General features: G+C 37.4%; 2 protein-coding genes across 2 annotated transcripts; one reads left to right on the top strand and one right to left on the bottom strand.

The window, feature by feature from the left end:
* Positions 1-1,822: 1,822 nt before the first annotated feature.
* Positions 1,823-2,239, top strand: LOC133309079 (uncharacterized). Its single transcript, XM_061509822.1, has one exon. It carries the CDS (start codon positions 1,823-1,825, stop codon positions 2,237-2,239), a length of 417 nt encoding a protein of 138 aa, XP_061365806.1.
* Positions 2,240-2,874: 635 nt separating this feature from the next.
* LOC133309080 (uncharacterized) lies at positions 2,875-16,273 on the bottom strand. The gene is made up of 7 exons (XM_061509823.1): positions 16,258-16,273; positions 15,793-15,965; positions 15,105-15,235; positions 14,890-14,977; positions 4,012-4,225; positions 3,764-3,864; positions 2,875-3,566 (listed from the first exon to the last, which is right to left on the bottom strand). The coding sequence occupies exons 1-7, from the start codon at positions 16,271-16,273 to the stop codon at positions 3,126-3,128; spliced, it is 1,164 nt and encodes a 387-aa protein (XP_061365807.1). The 3' UTR covers positions 2,875-3,125.
* Between the last annotated feature and the right edge of the window lie 4,176 nt (positions 16,274-20,449).

Genomic DNA, 20,449 nt, shown 5'->3' on the forward strand with positions numbered 1-20,449 from the left:
AAAAAAGAAGGAACACTGATGGACAAACACACATATTGAAATGTTAATTTTTTTTTTTCATCTTTCTTTTATGACTGTATTCTATCTATGAATAATTTTAAGAGGTTTACAGTAACTGTTTTAAGAATAGACATCCCTTCAAATTACTAAGTTGTAGATTAAAAATTAATAATTCTATTCTATTATGATTGTAAAATTATTATCATTTCATTTCATGTACCAAAACCAAACATACAATAAATTTATTCGTTCACTTTTTATTTTTTGGTGATCAATCAATTTCTTCACTCAGTTTTTATATTTCGTGGTAACTAGTGTTTCGATCATCTAAATGGCCAAATGGGCTTTTACATATCAGAACTTGGGACCCTCAAGTCTGCCCCTTCTGGCCTTCTGGGTTCTGGGTCTGGGGGTCATCTAAATGTGCACCGTTTCGTTTTCTTAACATCGTGACGTGCACGCAATTAATCGCCAATTCGCCATCATAAGTAAATAATATATTTTTTTCTTTTCTAAATAATTATTATTCAAGTCAATTGTAATTTTAATATTAAGAAATCATTAGAATACTTTTATTTATTTTTAATGATACATTTTTATTAACAACTATAAAAATATGACATTATCTTTATTTTAAAAAATTCATAAAGGAATTGTAGAAAGTAATTTCTTTGTCTTTAAATTTTTTAATTATTAAAGATAGGAAAAAATTAAAAAAAATAGGGTAATAATTTTAAAAAAATATTAGTAAAAACATATAAATTAAAAAACAAAAAATAAATTGGTACGCCTTTAATTTAATGATGTTTTTAATTCTTATGTGACATTTGTTTTGGTCAAATGCTAATGAATATTAAGGATTTTAAAATATTAAATATTAAATAAAATAATGTTTTAAATTATTTCTTATGTATCGAAGGTTATATTTTATATTAAATATTTTTTAATTTCTTAACAGTAATTTGAAGACGCTGGATGAACTAGAAAATGGGAAACTTTGATATTTTCGTGTCAGACATCTCTAATTTTCTTTTGATGTAGTTTTTTTTGTCGTACGAGGCCTAGAAATAATTTATTTATTCTTCTCACGTGCGCTGCCTTGACTTGCTACAAATTCTTCTCCGTAGTCAAAGGATAAACTTTGATTTTGCTGCCTTAGGCTCGCCATTTTCTTATTCTCCACATAATCTTGTCTACCTCTTCGATTTATCAATGAATGAAAGTCGTCATTTAATTCTAATACCTTAACTCGAAAGTTAACTGTCAATAATAATTTTATTTAAGAAAAAACTCCATGTTATCTAAGAAAAAATTATTAAAACAAAACATACACTAAATATAAATAACATCCTCATTTTTTGTCAACAAAATAAAAAATTCAACAATTGAATAATATTTGAGGTACATTATTGTATTTTATTATTTGTGTAAGGTATCAAAATCAAAATATAAATATGTAAAAAAAAAAAAAAAAAAAAAAAGATGCGATGAAGTAAATTTGTGTGATAAAATATGAATAAATGTGAAGTGATGTACGTAACTAACATTATTTGTAACAATCTCGTCATGATTATCGATGCAATTTTCGTAAATTAGTTTGCAACACTTTCAGTTAAAGATTGCATCAGAAAACCATTAAAAAAAAAAAAAAAACATCCAGAAGCACAAATAGTATATATATATATATACATATATATATATATACACAAATAATATTATCAATTAAGCGAAAAGAAGAAGCTTCCGGGAAAGGTGTACTTGTGCATTTCCTATGCATTGCATCTACGACTAATGAATAATAAGAGCAGCAATTAGATTAGATATGAAGTGGTCAGAGTTAGGAGGAGGAGAAGGAGAAGGATGCAAGGAGCACCCAAATAACACGCAGCTGCCAGGTGTTTGCTCCTCTTGCTTAAGAGACAAACTCTCAAAGCTCTACAAAAACGAACCAACTCATCATCATGTACCTTCTTCCTCTGCTTATCATCCTCAACCCTTCTCTTCTGCCACTCTAACCTCGTCAAATTATGTGTCTCCGGCTTATCGCCGACTTCACCGTCGCCATTCTTCCTATGTGACGGATTCTGTTGCTTCCATGGTTAGCTTCGATTATGGGTTGAAGAAGAGCAATTCGATTACCTTTGCTTCAAAAAGCCGACTCAAAGATAGGGAAATTAATGGAGCAAACAGAGGAAGTAAGAAACGTAGTTTTTGGTCCAAGCTACTCAAATTTACATGAAAGGACACCGATCATGCATTCCAGGACCACTGGGGAGGGAACGGGTTGACTTTTTTATGAGTTTAGTTTTGATCTACTTTTTAAATAATGTAACTATAGATAATTACATCGTAATGTACATCAAAATTAACCTTTCTCGCGTTAAATTGAACTATACATAATTGCTGCGCGAGTATTCTAACTATCCAAGAACCGCCAAAAAAAAAGTTTCTTCTCGTTTTTTTATATCTACGTAACATTTTAAAAAAAACAAGGCTCGGAGCTTTCCGACTTGAAAAGGTAGAAATAAAGATTGATGGTATAAATAATTTTCAGAACACGAACTGTAATCTTCCTTACTCCAAAGCTCGCCCTCCATTTAATGTAATTTAAACATTACATCTTATCTTATGTAACCTTAAAAGAAGAAAAAATATCACGGAGTAAATTCACGAGGACATAATGAGATACATTAAACCAATGCAATTTTGGATTCTTTTCGAAAGGGTATGTCAAACTTATCAGTGGAATAAAGTTGTGAATCAAACAGACCAATCACCAACAATGCCGTCGAATGGTACAATTTTAAGTATTCATTATTCTATGGAGTATGGACCATCTACCTTTCGTATGATATTGATTTGTAACGTATGTGTGTATCTGTATAGCAGACTATTTTCCATCAATAGGTTGTATTGGAGTATAAACTACCAAAAAAAAAAAAAAAAAAAGAGGGGAAAAAATTAGAAGCTAAGAACAGAATGCAAGACTTCCCCATTACTGTACATGATAATATGGACTTGCATTCCCAATTTTACAACAACTGCAACTTTTAGCCCAAACTATGGAAATCATCTAGAAGGACCAGAAATATTGGCCCCCATCAAATAATTATCGTCATTGTATATTACTTGGGGTCCAATGAAGGCTGGTTCAGTCTTTGAAATATATCATCAAGTGACTCAGACGAGGAAACAGGAGAGATCTTATCTGCCTGTGTTTGCCGTATGGGTAAAAATCCTCTGGCCCCGACGTTGCCCTTGAAACTCCGAAAGCCTGTTTTCACTGTTTGCCATGTCGAAGCCAAACTAGAAGTTCCAGTAGTATTACTAGAATGAGTATTCCCTTGATCAAGCAAGGAAACCCTAGCAGACGCTAAGTTTTTCTCTTCTGCCTTCAATTTAGGTGCTTGTCCACTCTGCAGTCTGGCAGCAGCATACTTGCTGCTGATGGCTTCCCTGCTCGAACTATATCTCCTTTTCTCTTCCTTCAAACTTTTAGGCAGACTTCCATTTATTTCTGCATTGATTAAACTGGAAGTTCCCCCCATTTCAACACCATTCTTCTCCTGAACAATATAAGCTATAACATTAGTGAACTGTTTGACCACAAAAAGAAAAAAGTACAGTAACAGAAGTCATATCTTGCAGCCGTCAAAGGCAATATGAGGTTAAACTACATATGTTACATGAAAGATGAAAATAGAGAAGATTACTTCCGTTTTTTTAATTTTTTTTTTTTTTTTTTGGTGGTGAGTCGACATACCATAATATTGTTGCTAGTTTCAACATCAATACTATTAAAATTCCTTGCTAGTGGAACAACTTGCTCGCCTACTTTACGTCCTTGTTCAAGCCAAGACCGTTCTACAAATTATACAAATTCAATAATCAGCATAACTATCACAAACTCAATATCCAAAATTACGATGTTGTTCACTAATTTAGACATGATTTAACACTAAATAACTTGGAAGTGAGTTTTAATAATTAGAGAAGTGTCATCTTGCATACCTTTCTGCAAGATAATTAATCCTGATGGATTGACCCCATCCATATCTTCAGCTTCAGTTTTGAAAATATATCTCTTCCAGCTCCCCAGAAAATCAAATACTCTGTCAAAGAAGTTGCTTGCAACCAAAAGGGTGTATATAACCATAATAAGTGGATAGATTCTGTTAAACTTATCTCCAAAGAAAGGGACAGCATTATCAATGTTCCCCATTCGCTGTAATCAGTCACAGATGCACCCAATTAGAAGAAAGAATTAATAGGAAGGAAAGAATGCAAAAAATGTTCTGATATAAAGCTGACATAATTTTTCAGCTGCTAGCTTATGGGAATAATTACTGCAATATATATATATATATATATATTAGCATGTAAAAACTAAATACAAGACAATAAAACCATAAGACACTTACAAAAATAAGTACATATATCTGGTACCATAAAAGAAACAAAAAAGAGAGACAGAGAACCAACTTGGGTCAATAAACTTAACGAAAAAATAATTGAGTGCATTACAAAAGTTGTGCACCCAATCAATATGGCCATGAAAATGGCAATTTCCTGGATTATGAAGAACTAAGAAGTGATTGATACTTGCTACAGAATATTTATGATATCTTTCATTTATCTTAGAATATCTTTAGAACATCTTGTGGAATCAGTCATCTAATTGAGGAAGCAATCATAGAAGTTGTTTCTTGATTTCTTGATTTGTTTTCTCATTTAATCAGGGTCATTAATTAATAGGATAAGGTATTGTAATATTTCCAGTTTGCTACATTTAGTCATTTTTCTCTCTTTTCCTTCTTCATCCTAAAGTCATAATTCTTAGCATTTTGGATATCTTTAGATTATCTTAGAATATCTATAAAATACTGTTGGGCAACCAAAACCATCTATTACTTAGGTTTATTACTTTATTTTAGGACAGTGTAAGGGAAATAAACCATCTCAACTACTACCATAACGCCTTAAGGAGATGGGAAGGCAGTTATGAAGTAACTGCTTGATAATGGAGGCAGAGTCGGCTGCATAGTGGTTATTGCAGTTATTGGTCTATAAATAAAAGGAAATCATTTTCTCATGTCGTAGGAAAATAGTTATCTCACGTAGTAAAAACAAAATTATAAGTGGGATCCACAGGTAAGAGGAGAGAGAAAAAGTAGAGGTTTTTGGGACCCACCTCTATTTTGTGTATGTTGAAACTTTGTTTCTCTTATGTAAAATGAGAGAAATATAACCCATAAATAAAAGTAGGAAACTGTAATTGAGAGGAGAATTTTAAGTCAGAAAATTAGGAGAATAAGGATAGAACATGCTTCTGGTGATTACTGTCATTAAATACATCTAGAAGATGTTTTTGAGTTATGATTTAGAGGAGTAATTCTAATTTAGTTTAATTGTTCTACTATTATCTATGTGTATCCAGTTTTCTATCAAGTGGTATCAGACATCCCGATCCAGGAGCTTTTGATGGTCCACAATCGCCGGACTATGGAGTCTCGGTTGAGTTTGTTGGAGGGACGGGAGGAACAATGGCAAGAAAGGTTGGAATGATGGCAAGCGGAACAAGAGGTTCGTATGCAGGCCTCTTTTGATGATCTTGCACGTCTCGTTAGATCAAGTGGACGTGAAGATTCTCATGAAGTAGTGGGGCAAAGTAATGGTCCAGAATTGCAGGATAACACCAGAAGCAAATTAGGAAGTTTTCAACAAAATTTGTCCAGAATGGAGCTCGATCTTGGGAGGAAACTAGAAATTCTAGTCTTTGATGGTGATGATGCTTTTGGGTGGATAAATCAATTGGAAAGTTATTTTCAAATCAATTTCATTTCATAGATTGATTTGCTGACAACGGTGCTTCTAGCCATGGAAGGAAGAGTCCTCAATTGGTACCAATGGTGGGAAGGACGGGTATCGCAACCTACTTGGAATCAATTTCGATATGATTTATTACAACGCTTCCGACCCACGATTGCTAAGAATCCATATGAAATTCAATTTAGTTTGCACAAAAAATGTTTTGTAACTGAATATAGGGATTAGTTTGAGCGGTTTTCAGGTTTGATTAGGGATGCCGATGATAATTTCCTCAAAGGAATGTGCTTGATAGGCTTAAACGAGGAAATCAGAGCAGAATTCATGTTATACAGAATTGGTACATTAATGGAGATGATGACACAAGTCCAATTGTTGGAAGAGAAAAAAATTTGTGCAAGCTAGTAGCAAATCAGAAATGTCCAACAACGTTTAGCTCAACATGTACGGATCATTAACCCAACTTCCATATCTCAACAAACCAAAGCCCATGTTTTTATAGAAACTGTAAAGAACCTTGAGGTCACCACCCCAAAAGCTAGCTCAAAGGGCGGGAGTGTCCAAGGCCTTATAAACTCCACATTAGTTGCACAAACAACCAATGTGGGACTATATATTGCAACACGCCCCCCACACGAGAGCCCACTGGGCTTGAAGTGTGGACAATGCACAGGCTCACCTACCTGTGCGAACAAAGAAATTCCACTTGAAAGAAAGTGGGGGGCGGCGAGGATCGAACGGCTCTGATACCATGTAAAGAACCTTTACAGAAACAACAAAGGAGAACAGGGGTCCACACAACATCGGCGCAAATCTTCAAATCATAAATCCTTCCACAAGTAAGAATGACGAGAATACAGGAAGTAACAATCAAGAGGGTCTTAGGCGGCTGTCTTGGGCTGACATGCAAGAGAGGAGATCAAAAGTGTTGTGTTTTAATCGTGATGGCACATTTTTTCTCAATCGTGTTTGTAGACATCAACAATTGCAATTGTTGATTATGGGAGAAGAATTTGATGAAAAGGCATAGACACTTTCTGGAATTTCACCTTCACCTTAGGACAAGGGGAAAGCTTCAGGGGGAGTACTGTTGGACAACCAAAACCATCAATTACTTAGGTTTATTACTTTATTTTAGGAGATAGTATAGGGGAAATAAACCATCTCAACTACAACCATAAGTCCATAACTGCCTTAAGGTGATATGGGAAGATAGTTATGAAGTAACTGCTTGATAATGGAAGCAGAAACTGCTGCATAGTGCTTATAGCAGTTATAGGTCTATTAACAAAAGAAGGAAATTGTAATTAGAGGGAGGAGGAATTAAGTCAGAAAGTTGGGAGAATAAGGAGAGAACATGCCTCTTGAATGCATGCTTCTGTAACTTTGTGTATTGTCATTAAATATAACTAGAAGATGTTTCAAAGTTTTATGATTCAGAGGAGTAATTCTAATTTAGTTTGTGTTACTGTTCTACTTTTATCTATTGTGAATTGAGTTTTCTACAAATACATTGTGGAATCAATTCGGTTTCTTCTTTATGAAATGCCAGTCTATCTTAATATGTTTTGTCGTGTCATGCTGAACCAAATTATGAGCAATGATAATGGGTGGTTTGTTGTCGCAAATCAACTTCATAGTATTTCATACTCAATCCCAAGGCCATCCAATATGTTCTTCATCCATATTAACTCACAGACTCCCTTGTGCCATTGGTCGAAACCCAGTCTTTGCACTTGATCAGGCAACAACATTTTGTCTCTTCCTCCTCCATGTTACTAAATTTCCACCAATGAACATACAATATCCGATCAATAAATCAGCATCTATATTTACTTTCATTTATACCCTTTTTGAACAATAATCCATTATCAGGTGTAACTTGTAGGATTCTATAAGTGTCTCACCCTCAAATCATGCATGAATTGGCTAACCCCCCTAACAACATACGACAAATATGGCCTAGTATATATTAGGTATATCAAGTTACCAATTTTGTGGCTCTGTTCAATGAGTACTCCAGTAGCCTTACAAAAATTGTTCAAACTAAAGTGCTAGTTTTTCTTTCAAAAATTGTTTCTCAACTAGTTTATCAACTAATATAATAATGTTATAGACGTACACAAGTAAGACACTGAATTTACCTTCTTTTGAATGCTTTAAGAAAACATTAACTTTGCCTGTACCCCAATGACACCAATGCCTTTGTGAGTCTTCCAAAACACGGAGAGATTGCTTTACTCCTTATAAGGCCTTTCTTAACTTACATACCTGTAGAATATTCTAGAGTTTTCTACTTGTTTCTAGCTACTTGTTCCTTTGAGTAGTGTGATGCCTCTTCGGTTACTGTGTATTTTATTTATTACTTCAACTCCTTAACTACCTTGTAATCTGTATATAAAGATCCCTTTGGGTGTCAATCAATATATGAAAAATACATTTCAGTCTTATATTTCATCATGGTATCAAGAGCAGGTTATCCTGTGGTCATCTTGTAAACCTTCACGTTTCCTTCCGTTTTCCATTTTTCACTGTTTATTAAAATAACTCAGAAACCATATCTGGACCCCTCCAATCACGAAACCAAGGCCACCATTGGGCTCAGAAGCCATTTCCGAGTCGACCCACGTCAGCCCCGTCGCCGGAAAGTCATCCATGCGCCGCCACGCGCCGCCACTGCAGAACTGCCTCTCCGGCGCGTGTGAGCCACGCGCCGCCCTGCCGGCCTCCGTTTGTCACGCGGCTTTCACAGAACGGCTCGCCTGGCCTTCCTCTTCCTGTTCTGGGGGTTTAAATCACGATTGGAGCACTCTTCTTGTTGGGTCCAGTTGGTTCATCTTCGTGATTTTTCAGTTCTGAACGATTGGTGTTCCTTTTTTGTTTTTTTTATTTTGAACAATGGAAATTGAAAATATTGAGGCTGAGAATAAGCATTCTGAAAAATCATCCGGTAATGTTTCCGGTGTCTTTCCTCTTCCCTGTTCTTCGTCTTCCGGAGACAACCCAGCTATACAGATTACTAACCACCGTTTAAACGGTAAGAATTATGAGCAATTTCAGAAGGTGATGTCTCAATCTGCTAAGGCAACTAGTCATGTTGCTCAACAAGGTATGGCATTCCATGTTGATCATAGTAGTCGTTGGATTCTTGATTCGGGAGCTTCTGATCATATGACAGGTAATGCATCCCTGTTTTGTTCTTATACCCCTTATTATCACCCGTCACGAATAAGGACGGCTGATGGTAGTTTCTCTAATATTGCGGGAAAGGGATCCATTAAGCTCTCTGAACATATTACTCTGAATTCTGTCCTTCATGTCCCTTCTCTTACTTGTAACCTTATCTCTATTAGTAAACTTTCCTCTGAATTGCATTGTGTTGCTAAATTCTCTGCCAAAACCTGTGTTTTTCAAGAACAGGATTCGGGGCTGATGATTGGCAGTGCTAGAGAGGAAGAAGGGCTTTACTATTTTGAAGAAGATTCTCATGAAAAGAGAATTTTTGCAAATCACTCTTTATGTTTATCAGACGATTGTAATGATGTTTTGTTGTGGCATCGTCGTTTAGGACACCCAAATTTCTTTTATCTTCAAAAGCTGCTTCCAAACTTATTTATCAACAAAAAACCAAGTTCCTTTTTTTGTGATGATTGTCAGTTTGCAAAACACTCTCGTGTTTCTTATTTCCCTAGAGATTATCATGTTTCGTCTCCATTTACATTGATTCATAGTGATATTTGGGGCCCAGCTCGTGAAAAAAATATATCTGGAACTCGTTGGTTTATTACCTTTATTGATGATCATTCTAGAGTATGCTGGGTATATCTTCTAAAAGATAAGTCTGAAGCTGCAGCCACTTTTAAAAATTTTCATGCTATGGTACAAACTCAATTCCAGACCTCTATCCAAATCCTGCGAACTGACAACGGTACTGAATATTTTAATTCTGTTCTTGGTGATTACCTAACCAAGCAAGGTATTATCCATCAAAGTTCTTGTCCTAACACCCCTCAACAAAATGGGGTGGCTGAAAGGAAAAATAGACATCTCATTGAAGTTGCTAGAGCCCTCTTATCTACAATGCATGTCCCTAAATACCTGTGGGGGGAGGCTGTCTTGACTGCCTCATATCTCATCAATCGGATGCCCTCTCGCGTCCTGAATTTTCATTCTCCCATATCTTGCCTTACCCGCTCTTTTCCCTCCTTTCGGGCTCTCTCTTCCCTTCCTCCAAAGTTGTTTGGCTGCGTGGTTTTTGTTCATATTCCTCCACATTAAAGGTCCAAACTTGATCATAAGTCTGTTAAATGTGTCTTCATAGGATATCCTCCTAATCAAAAAGGTTACAAGTGCTACTCACCTTCTCTTCGAAAGGTCTTTGTTTCTATGGATGTTACTTTTTGTGAAACACAATCATTTTTTCCCTCGACTTCTCTTCAGGGGGAGTCTATTGGTATAAATGAAGACAAGTCTTGGAATCCAAATAATTCTACTGTCTTACCTTTACCCTTGGAAACATCTGGTTTCTTTACCTTTGGAGTCAGGGGGAGTTAATGTACAGGAGACAAGGACAGCAATTGTACCAGAGACTGGAGATCCTCCCGGTAAATGGGGAAAATTCTACAGCAGGCGAAAATCTCCTCAAGATCCTCTAGACTGCCAGGATTCTGACCCGAGTCCTAGTTCCAGCAATCCACTTGAGAACACTGGTACAGCTGACCTAGATGTGCCCATTGCCCTTCGAAAAGGTACTAGATCTTGCACTGCTCATCCTATTTCTCATCACATTTCATATGAAAAGTTATCTCCAGGTTTTCGTGCTTTCAACACTATATTAGACGGTACAAAAATACCAAAAAATATCCAAGAGGCACTTAATGACCCTAAATGGAGGGATGCAGTCTTTGAAGAAATGGATGCTCTTAAAAAAAATGGAACTTGGGAGTCCGTGGCACTTCCCAGAGGAAAGAAAACTGTAGGTTGCAAATGGGTGTTCACAATAAAATTTAATGCAGATAACAGCATCAACAAATATAAGGCCAGATTGGTTGCCAAAGGATTTACTCAGACTTATGGGATAGACTATCAGGAGACGTTCGCTCCCGTTGCCAAACTTAACTCTATCCGAGTCTTACTATCACTTGCTGCCAACCTTGATTGGCCCTTGCATCAATTGGACGTAAAGAACGCTTTCTTAAATGGGGACTTACATGAGGAAGTTTACATGGATCCACCACCTGGTTTTGAACAGGGAGATGGTTCTGTATGCATGTTGAAGAAATCTCTTTATGGACTTAAACAATCTCGTAGAGAGTGGTTTGAAAAGTTTACTCGTGTTGTTAAAGAAAGAGGATTTATCCAAGCTCAAACTGATCACACTTTATTTTTTAAACACTCCGATAGTGGCAAAATTGCTATCCTCATTGTTTATGTTGACGACATAATTGTCACAGGTGATGACTGGGAAGAAATAAAATCTTTAAAAGGGGGTTTAGCTAGTCAGTTTGAACTAAAGGATCTTGGATCTCTCAAATATTTCCTTGGAATGGAAGTTGCTCGTAGCAAGGCGGGAATTTCCTTATCTCAGAAGAAATATATTCTAGACCTGCTACAAGAAACAGGTATGCTTGGGTGCAAGCCTGCAGAAACTCCAGCTGAACCCAATATTAAATTGGGAATTGAAGATGGAAAAGATGTTGACAGGGAGCAATACCAAAGGTTGGTAGGGAAGCTGATCTACTTATCTCACACTCGGCCTGATATTGCATTTGCGGTTAGCATGGTTAGCCAATTCATGCATTCTCCTAAGGAAAAACACCTTAGTGCTGTTTATAGAATCCTCAAGTACCTCAAAAACACCCCTGGTCGAGGAATGCTCTTTAAAAGGGGACACAAGAGGATGATAGAAATCTATACAGATGCTGATTGGGCTGGCTCTGCTATGGACCGAAGATCCACTTCAGGATATTGTACCTATGTCTGGGGAAATCTTGTGACCTGGAGAAGTAAGAAACAAACTGTTGTTGCCAGAAGCAGTGCAGAAGCAGAATTTCGGGCGCTAGCCCATGGCATTTGTGAAGGAATCTGGTTAAGAAGGCTCCTTGGAGAATTAAAGATATCTTATTCTCTACCTGTGAGACTCTATTGTGATAATAAGGCTGCAGTCAGTATTGCTCAAAATCCTGTACATCATGACAGAACCAAACATGTGGAGGTTGATCGTCATTTTATCAAAGAAAAATTGGAGGAGGGTAATGTATGTTTGTCATATATACCTACCAAGGAGCAAACAGCCGACATTCTCACCAAAGGATTACACAAACCCATCTTTGAGGATTTAATTAGCAAGTTGGGGATGATCAATATATATCTCCCAACTTGAGGGGGAGTGTAGAATATTCTAGAGTTTTCTACTTGTTTCTAGCTACTTGTTCCTTTGAGTAGTGTGATGCCTCTTCGGTTACTGTGTATTTTATTTATTACTTCAACTCCTTAACTACCTTGTAATCTGTATATAAAGATCCCTTTGGGTGTCAATCAATATATGAAAAATACATTTCAGTCTTATATTTCATCAATACCTTATTTCCTCCACTAGGAGAACCATATCCAAATGGAATCTCCATGTAAACTTCTTTCTTAAAAACTCCATGAATAAAGGCAGTTTTAACATCAAACTATTACAATTCCCACCCATGCTGAGCAACAAGAGAGAGAGAGAAAAAAGACTCTTATAGTGTTCATTGTTGCTACTAGAGAAAATGTCCCCTGATAATCAATTTTATAAGTTTGATTATAACCATTTCTAACTAACCTTGATTTATATTGATCCAGTGTACCTTTAGACAGATATTTCAAGGTACATATATCCATCTTCATCTATCTAGTCTTTTACCCCTTGGTCTTTCAATAATCTCTTGTGTTTCTTCCATTCTTCTCCAATTCTCATTCATGGCTTGAACCTAATTCTTATCCTTCAATGTCTCTAGCACTTTTGTAAGGATTTTGATAAAATCAAGGGCTAAATGAAACTCTTATGCTGAAAGGTTTTCAAATGAGAAAAATCAGGAAATAGAATAATCCAGTACAAGACTTCTTACCTTTTCTCAAGGCAATGCGTAGTCATATGAGTCATGTTCACAATTATTTAAAGGAATGTTCAAAGAATTAGAGTCAACAAGAGGAATAGTACTTTCAGTACTTAAGAGTAGGTTTGGATGTATAAACCTTTTGGTTGGGATTTTCTCTCCTTTGACATACCAATTTTGGTGGGCCAGCCTTGTCCTTAGCTGGTTCAGATTGGCATCAATGAAAGTTCATAGTTGCTCCAACTCATCCTTATTAAGGGCTGGAACTTCATCTACCACCCTTAGGATGTCACCCGAGAGGCATAGAATATGAAGAAGTCAGATTAGCCTTGCTATGGAATACCCTTGAACCCTACTGTGTGACTAAGAACCTAGTCCTCCCATGGAGCTTAAAGCAATTTTCCTTTGTATGTCTAGACTTCTTACAATAGGAACACAAGTGGTTGTCCTTGTTGGGTTCAGAAAAAGAAGAAAAGCCTTACCTGTTATTAAAGTTGACCCATGATTGGGTTTGTCATCAAGCATGACAACTCTACAACTTTCTTCTCCTCAAAGAGTGTAAAAAAGCTCAGATAGAACAGAAGTTTCTACTTTCCAAAACCTTGAACCCTAAAAGGATCGTACTCAGAGTTTAAACCTATGAGGAACTCGAAAGATGTGTGCCGTTCAACAAAACTAGCCAAAGTGGAACCATGCTTACTACACTCCATTTTCACATTTGTTACTGATCTAGCTCAATTTACAACCCATTAAGGATCCCATAATAAGAGCATTCCTTGTATTATTGGTAGAAAAAAAATCATCGTTGTTACCTCATAATAAGTGACTATGTCGTGTTTCACAGAGTAAATCTTATGGAAGATATCCCAAATTCCTCGCGCAATGGACAAGAACATGCAATTCCGACTAACCTCTAATGTCATAGAATTTCATTTCTATATCATGACAAGGGAGTCTTCATTGTCCCACTCATCAAACTTTAGGTCTGTCTTATCGAGGATTTTCCTTTCAATATGGTTTAGCTTGCATCATCCTTTGAGGGTAGCATGAATGACTTGACTTGAGTCCATTGCAAATTAATTTTTCCTGCGAGTCGATCAGTAGGCTGCAAGACCAATCGCCATTTGAGTGAATGGTGTGGTACTAGACATGATGGACTGAGTAGTGGTGGAGTTGTGGATGGTCTCAAGGTCCGATATGGTGGACAGTAGTGGCTTTGGGTGTGACAAAGGCTCAAATCTAGGAGGAGGTTAGCTGCAATGTAGGGTGCAACTAAGAAGGCTGAGATAAAGGCAAGCTAGGATTAATTTGAAAACGCAAAGTCTCCCAAATTAGGAACTATGATCCCAACTTGAATGAAAAAGGATTGAATATTATTTCTAAATTAATGAAATATGTACAATGCATTACAATATATTTAGGCTAACTTGTAAAAAACCAATTCAACCCAAAAACTTAAGCTGTTGGGTGAGATTACATTAATGATTTTATGTATCTATAACACGTCCCTTCACAAGAGAGCTTATTGGGCTTGAAAGGTGGATGATGCATCAGATTCAGCCTACCTATGCTAAGAAATTCCACAAAGAAAATGGATGGCGGCAAGGATCGAACCCGGGACACCGAGGCTCTGATACCATGTAAAGAACCAATTCAGCCCAAAAGCTTAAGCTGTTGGATGAAGTTACATTAATGGTTTTATATATCTCTAACATAACTAAATAATTAATTTCCTAAAATCAGGCTGAATCTACATTAACTAATGATCTATCCTAGTAACAAATAATTTGCAATAATTACAGTGATCAGACTCTTGCAACACATACTAACAATATTTTCAGTTTGCTACTGTTAGCCGTATTTCTCTCTCTTACTTATTGACCATAAACCTATAATTCTTAACAATATGCAAATGAGAGATGCAAGAAAATATTTACTCAGAAAGCAATACATGACACCACAGTAAAAGAATTACCTGTTCAAATATAGTTGTTTTATCAGAACCAAGGCGAATGAGGTTGAGAAAATTGTATGAAATAGGAGGAGCATAACGAGCAATCATACTGGGAACAAGATAGAAAATAAATGGCAATTACAAGATAGCACTAGTAATTCAAGAAATAGAAATAAGCAGAAGTAGCGGTAGTACTAATAACTAAATATCATCAATAATAATGAATGAAAACTTACGAGCATATCATAAGCAAGTTAACTGAGCTGGTTTGTCTGGGTGTCAATGAGTAAAACATCAACATTCCAATTCTCAACAAGGAGTAGTATGTGCAGATGCACATGTACATGAGAGGAACAAAAGCAAACGCCTAAGCAAGAAATTGAAGATATGTGATTCAAAAAGCAGCTTGTCTTGATTTTAGAAAAAATGGAAAAATTAAAGCATTTCATCAAAGCAAGAAACGTTATGTGAGATTCCATAAGTAATTTGTTTGATTAATCTTATGTATAACACAACTCCAACTTGAATTTAATTTCAACCTTTTGTTAAACTAGATATGGTGTCATAACACAACACTTCACAGGTATTGAATTACAGCCTTAAACAAAAAGGACACAGGTTTATTTTGGTAAAAAAGATAGGCAAAGAACCAATCATATTTTATCTTCTTCTTTTTTAAAAGCACATCCAACTTTGACCAATATGCACGACAAAAAGCCTGCATTACTCAATCAGAGAGAAGTTCATATGAGACATGATAGACATCAATTTTCTTTACATTGTTATGAGATTTTCAAAATTCTAGAATGGAATCTTCATCGAAAACTTTCTTTTGAGAAGGGGAAAGAAGATTTCAGATATATATACAGCATCTCTGTGTCCACATATAAAACAAACACTTAATCTCTTAGAAACTTGGTTTACCTGCACAAGCACCTCCCGTGTTCCAACAGATTTTATAAGAATCGAGAAAAGAGATAGATCAACACTTGGTAGAAGAGTTGCCTCTGCTAAAAGAATTGCAACAGACATTATACCAAGTATAATAGCCAAGCCTTTCTCAACTTGCTTTCTTAAAACACATCGCCAGAAAAATTCTGCAAAGAACCACCATATTTATTCAGATGTCAATGCCAAATGCCTCTAATCAAAATATTCCATACTCATAAAAGGATGGACAATCTTGAGTTAACATGATGAAATAATGCAACATTAAATGTGGCATGAAACCTATTTGAGAATGGAAAAACACATTGCAAGACAGAAGAAAAAAGAAATTAAAGAAACTTTAAAGTCAAAAAAAGCATATATATATATGTATGAGCAAATTACATCGACTTCCCACCAGGTTTGTCAATATTAGGTACAGATTCTCTCTTCTTTCAAAACCTAGTAAAACTTCCATAGACAAACTTCAATGTTTTAAAATTTCTGAAGTAAACTAATTGTATCAAATACTAATTCACTCTGTGTATATACAATTATGTACTATCAAAACCGGAGCATAATTTCCACAGTCCCAGAAATGAGTTAGAGAAGCAAGCAATGGCGTTAGTTAAATGTAAAAGAATACGTTATATATTGATCTGTGTCAGGGAGTTACAATATATAGAGACCCTAATGGGCTTAAGTGTAAGGCCCAAACCTAATCCAAACCTAATCCAAACCTAATCCTAATACGGTCAGAATACAGTCAGACTATTTACGGATAAGACAGAATCCAATCATATCTAATCAAATCTAATCATATCATATCTAATATTCTAACACTCCCCCTCAAGCTGGTGCGTATATATTATGAGCACCAAGCTTGTTACAAATGTATTCAACCCGAGGACCTCTAAGAGCTTTAGTGAAAACATCTGCTAGTTGATTAGACGAGTTGACAAAAGCTGTCTTGATTTCTCCTGACTGAATCTTTTCCCGAATGAAGTGACAATCAATCTCTATATGTTTGGTCCTCTCATGAAAAACAGGATTAGAGGATATATGTAGCGCAGCTTGATTATCACAGATGAGTGTCATGGGTTGTTTCTGTTCACAAAGATGAAGCTCCTGAATCAACTGCTTTAACCAGATCAACTCACAGGTAGTATTTGCCATTGCACGATACTCAGCTTCTGCACTAGATCGGGAAACAACAGGTTGTTTCTTGCTTTTCCATGAGATTAAGTTTCCTCCGAAGAAGACACAATAACCAGAAGTAGAGCGTCTGTCCGAGGGTGATCCTGCCCAATCGGCATCTGAGTAACCACAAATTTCTGTATTTCCCTGATCCGAATACAACAAACATTTTCCTGGTGCTCCTTTGATGTATCGGAGGATCCTCACAGCAGCATCCCAATGTGAATCACAAGGGGAATCAAGGAACTGACTGGCCGTACTGACAGCGAAAGAAATATCTGGCCTAGTCACAGTAAGATAATTGAGCTTCCCAATCAGCCTTCGATAACGTCCAGGATCAGATAACGGCTCCCCCTGTCTGGGCAATAACTTAACATTAGGATCCATGGGTGTATCAACTGGTTTACATCCCAACATACCAGTCTCCTCTAGGATATCCAAGGCATACTTCCTTTGACAGATAGAAATGCCCTGTCTAGATTGCGCCACCTCAATTCCCAAGAAGTAACGCAGCTTCCCAAGGTCCTTTGTTTGAAATGCACTAAATAAATGTTGTTTTAACTGATGGATTCCGTCTTGATCACTTCCGGTGAGGATGATGTCATCAACATAGACTAACAAATAGATGCACTTGTTAGGAGATGTAATCCTATAGAATACAGAATGGTCAACTTTACTGCGAATTAGGCCAAACGCCTGTACAGCAAAACTGAAGCGACTGAACCATGCTCGAGGAGACTGCTTGAGACCATATAAGGATTTCGAAGACGACATACCTTCCCAGACTCCCCCTGAGCAACAAAACCAGGTGGTTGCTCCATGTAAACTTCTTCTTGTAAATCACCATGAAGAAAGGCATTTTTGATGTCAAGTTGAAGGAGTGGCCAGTGACGAACAACAGCAAGGGCAAGAAATAGGCGGACGGACGCCATCTTAGCGACTGGAGAGAATGTATCGCTATAATCAAGGCCAAAGATTTGAGTAAAACCCTTGGCAACTAGGCGTGCCTTGAGACGATCAACATGGCCATCAGGTCCAACTTTTACAGTAAACACCCAGCGACAACCAACTATAGACTTCTCTGGAGGAGCAGAAACAAGGTCTCAAGTGCCATTGGTATGAAGTGCGGTCATCTCATCAAGCATCGCTTGGCGCCATCCTGGATGGGAAAGTGCTTCAACTGTGGTCTTAGGAATAGAAACAGAAGAAAGACTAGAAACAAAGGTGAAATGAGGAGGAGAAAGGCGATCATAGCTCAAGAAGGTATAAAGAGGATAAGGGTTACGAGTAGTACGTGTACCTTTTCTTTGAGCAATGGGAAGAGCCTCTGGTGAAGGATCCGGAGGGGAAGAATCAACTGCAGAGGGCAATGAGTCAGCAGGGGTCGAGTCGACTGGAGGTACTGTCTTACGACGCTGATAAGTGAGAAGTGGACGGTCCTCAGGTACGGGAGCAATAGGTGATTGCTTATCTGGAGTAGAAGCACCTGCATCTGGCAAAGACAAGTCAAGAAAAGGAACAGGAAGAACATGATCAACCTGTGACAATGGAGATGGGATAGAATTAAAGGGTTGTTGATCAAAAAAGGTGACATCCGCGGAAACTAAGTAACGCTTGAGGTCAGGAGAGTAACAGCGATAACCCTTTTGAAGACGAGAATAACAAAGAAAAATGCATTTAAAGGCTTTGGATGTTAACTTATCCTTACCAGGAGTGAGATCATGAACAAAACAGGTACAACCAAAAACATGTGGGGATAAAGGAAAGAGAGTAACATCTGGAAACAATAAGTTATGAGGAATATCATTATTAAGCACAGATGAAGGCATGCGGTTGATGAGAAAGCAAGAAGCAAGGACTGCATCAGCCCAGAAACGAAGAGGAACATGCATGTGAATAAGAAGAGTCCTGGCAATCTCAATGAGATGTCTATTCTTACGTTCAGCTACTCCATTTTGTTGTGGAGTGTGAGGACAAGTGGTTTGGTGTAAAGTACCCTGTGTGGCTAAGAAATGAGAAAAGTCAACAGAAACATACTCCTTAGCATTATCACTACGTAAAATACGAATAGAAGCACCAAATTGAGTATGAATTTCAACAGAAAACTTTTGATAAATAGAAAACAACTCAGAACGGTTTTTCATTAAATAAATCCAAGTACAACGGGAGAAATCATCAATAAAGGTGACAAAATACCGAAAACCTAAAATATACACACTACGATTAGGACCCCAAACATCTGAATGAATAATTGAAAAAGGAGCATCAGCTCGTTTATTGACTCGATTAGCAAAGGAGGAGCGTATGTGCTTTCCTTGCTGACATGACTGACAATCTAAAGTTTGAAGACCGGATAAAAGAGGAACCATCTTCTGCAATTTCGCAAGACTAGGATGCCCGAGACGACTGTGGATGAGCTGTGGAGATTCTGTGAGAGAACAAGCAACTGAAGGACTCGGCACATCAAGGTAGAACAGACCCCGAGACTCACGGCCCACTCCAATCATCTTCCCCGTACCCGGGTCCTGCACAGAAACAGAATGGTTTGAGAATGTGACAATACAATTAAGAGAATTGATCAATTTACTAACCGATATTAAATTATAAGGGATGTGAGGGATGTAATAGACAGATGTCAAGGTCAATGAGGAGGTTGGACAGATTTGTCCAATCCCATGAACGGGGGCCTTAGTTCCATCAGCAAGAGTAAAAGAGGGTAAATTATTAGAATATGTAAGGGAAGAAAAGAGTTCCTTAGTACCACAGAGGTGATCAGTAGCACCTGAGTCAAATATCCAAGGACCAAGTGATGCAGAATGAGAAACACAAGCAACAGGATTACCAGTTTCTGAAGCAGAGGCCTGAGATTGAGGAGAGGACTTCCTGAGAAGGACCTGGAATGCTGCATATTCTTCACAGGAGAGAGAGACTGAACCATTTGAAGCAGTATCCGATTGAGCTACATTAGCAGCAAAAGAAGGTCGCATGTGAGGATACTTTGTGTAGCAGCGTTCCTCATAATGACCAAGTTGCTGACAGTAATGACAACGAGGTCGCTGACCACGTCCGACTGGACCTCCTGGGCCTCCTGGGCCACGACATCCTGGGCTACGTCCTCCTGGGCCTCCTGGGCCCCGGCCTCCTGGGCCTCTACCACGTCCACCTCCAATATGCCCGCGAAAATCAGTACGGGAAACTAGAGCAGTAGAATCAACAGCAGAAGACGATGCAGGAGCAGATTTCTTATTCAAATTCAGAAGACGCTGATACGTCATGGATAGATCAGGCTCCCCACTAGTCAAGATAGTATCACGAACATTATCATATTCTTCGGGAAGGGCAGAAAGTGTGGCAACCATAAAGAGACGTTCCACCTGTTTCCGATATGCAGTAGCATCAGTAGGGTAAGGCAGCATATCCAAATATGCCTGCATCAAAGAGCGACTCTTGCCAATAT

The sequence above is a fragment of the Gastrolobium bilobum genome, unplaced genomic scaffold, assembly GCF_033153095.1.
Source record: "Gastrolobium bilobum isolate Gb01-03AN ecotype WA unplaced genomic scaffold, APGP_CSIRO_Gbil_v1 utg8041, whole genome shotgun sequence".
Lineage (NCBI taxonomy): Eukaryota > Viridiplantae > Streptophyta > Magnoliopsida > Fabales > Fabaceae > Gastrolobium > Gastrolobium bilobum.

Coding starts and splice junctions, on each gene's coding strand:
- LOC133309079 (XM_061509822.1), top strand. CDS start 1,823: ATGAAGTGGTCAGAGTTAGGAGGAGGAGAAGGAGAAGGATGCAAGGAG.
- LOC133309080 (XM_061509823.1), bottom strand. Junction 15,236..15,792: donor CACGGGAGGTGCTTGTGCAG/GTAAACCAAGTT, acceptor TTTCTTGCTTAG/GCGTTTGCTTTTGTTCCTCT. Junction 14,978..15,104: donor AACTTGCTTATGATATGCTC/GTAAGTTTTCAT, acceptor TCTTGTTCCCAG/TATGATTGCTCGTTATGCTC.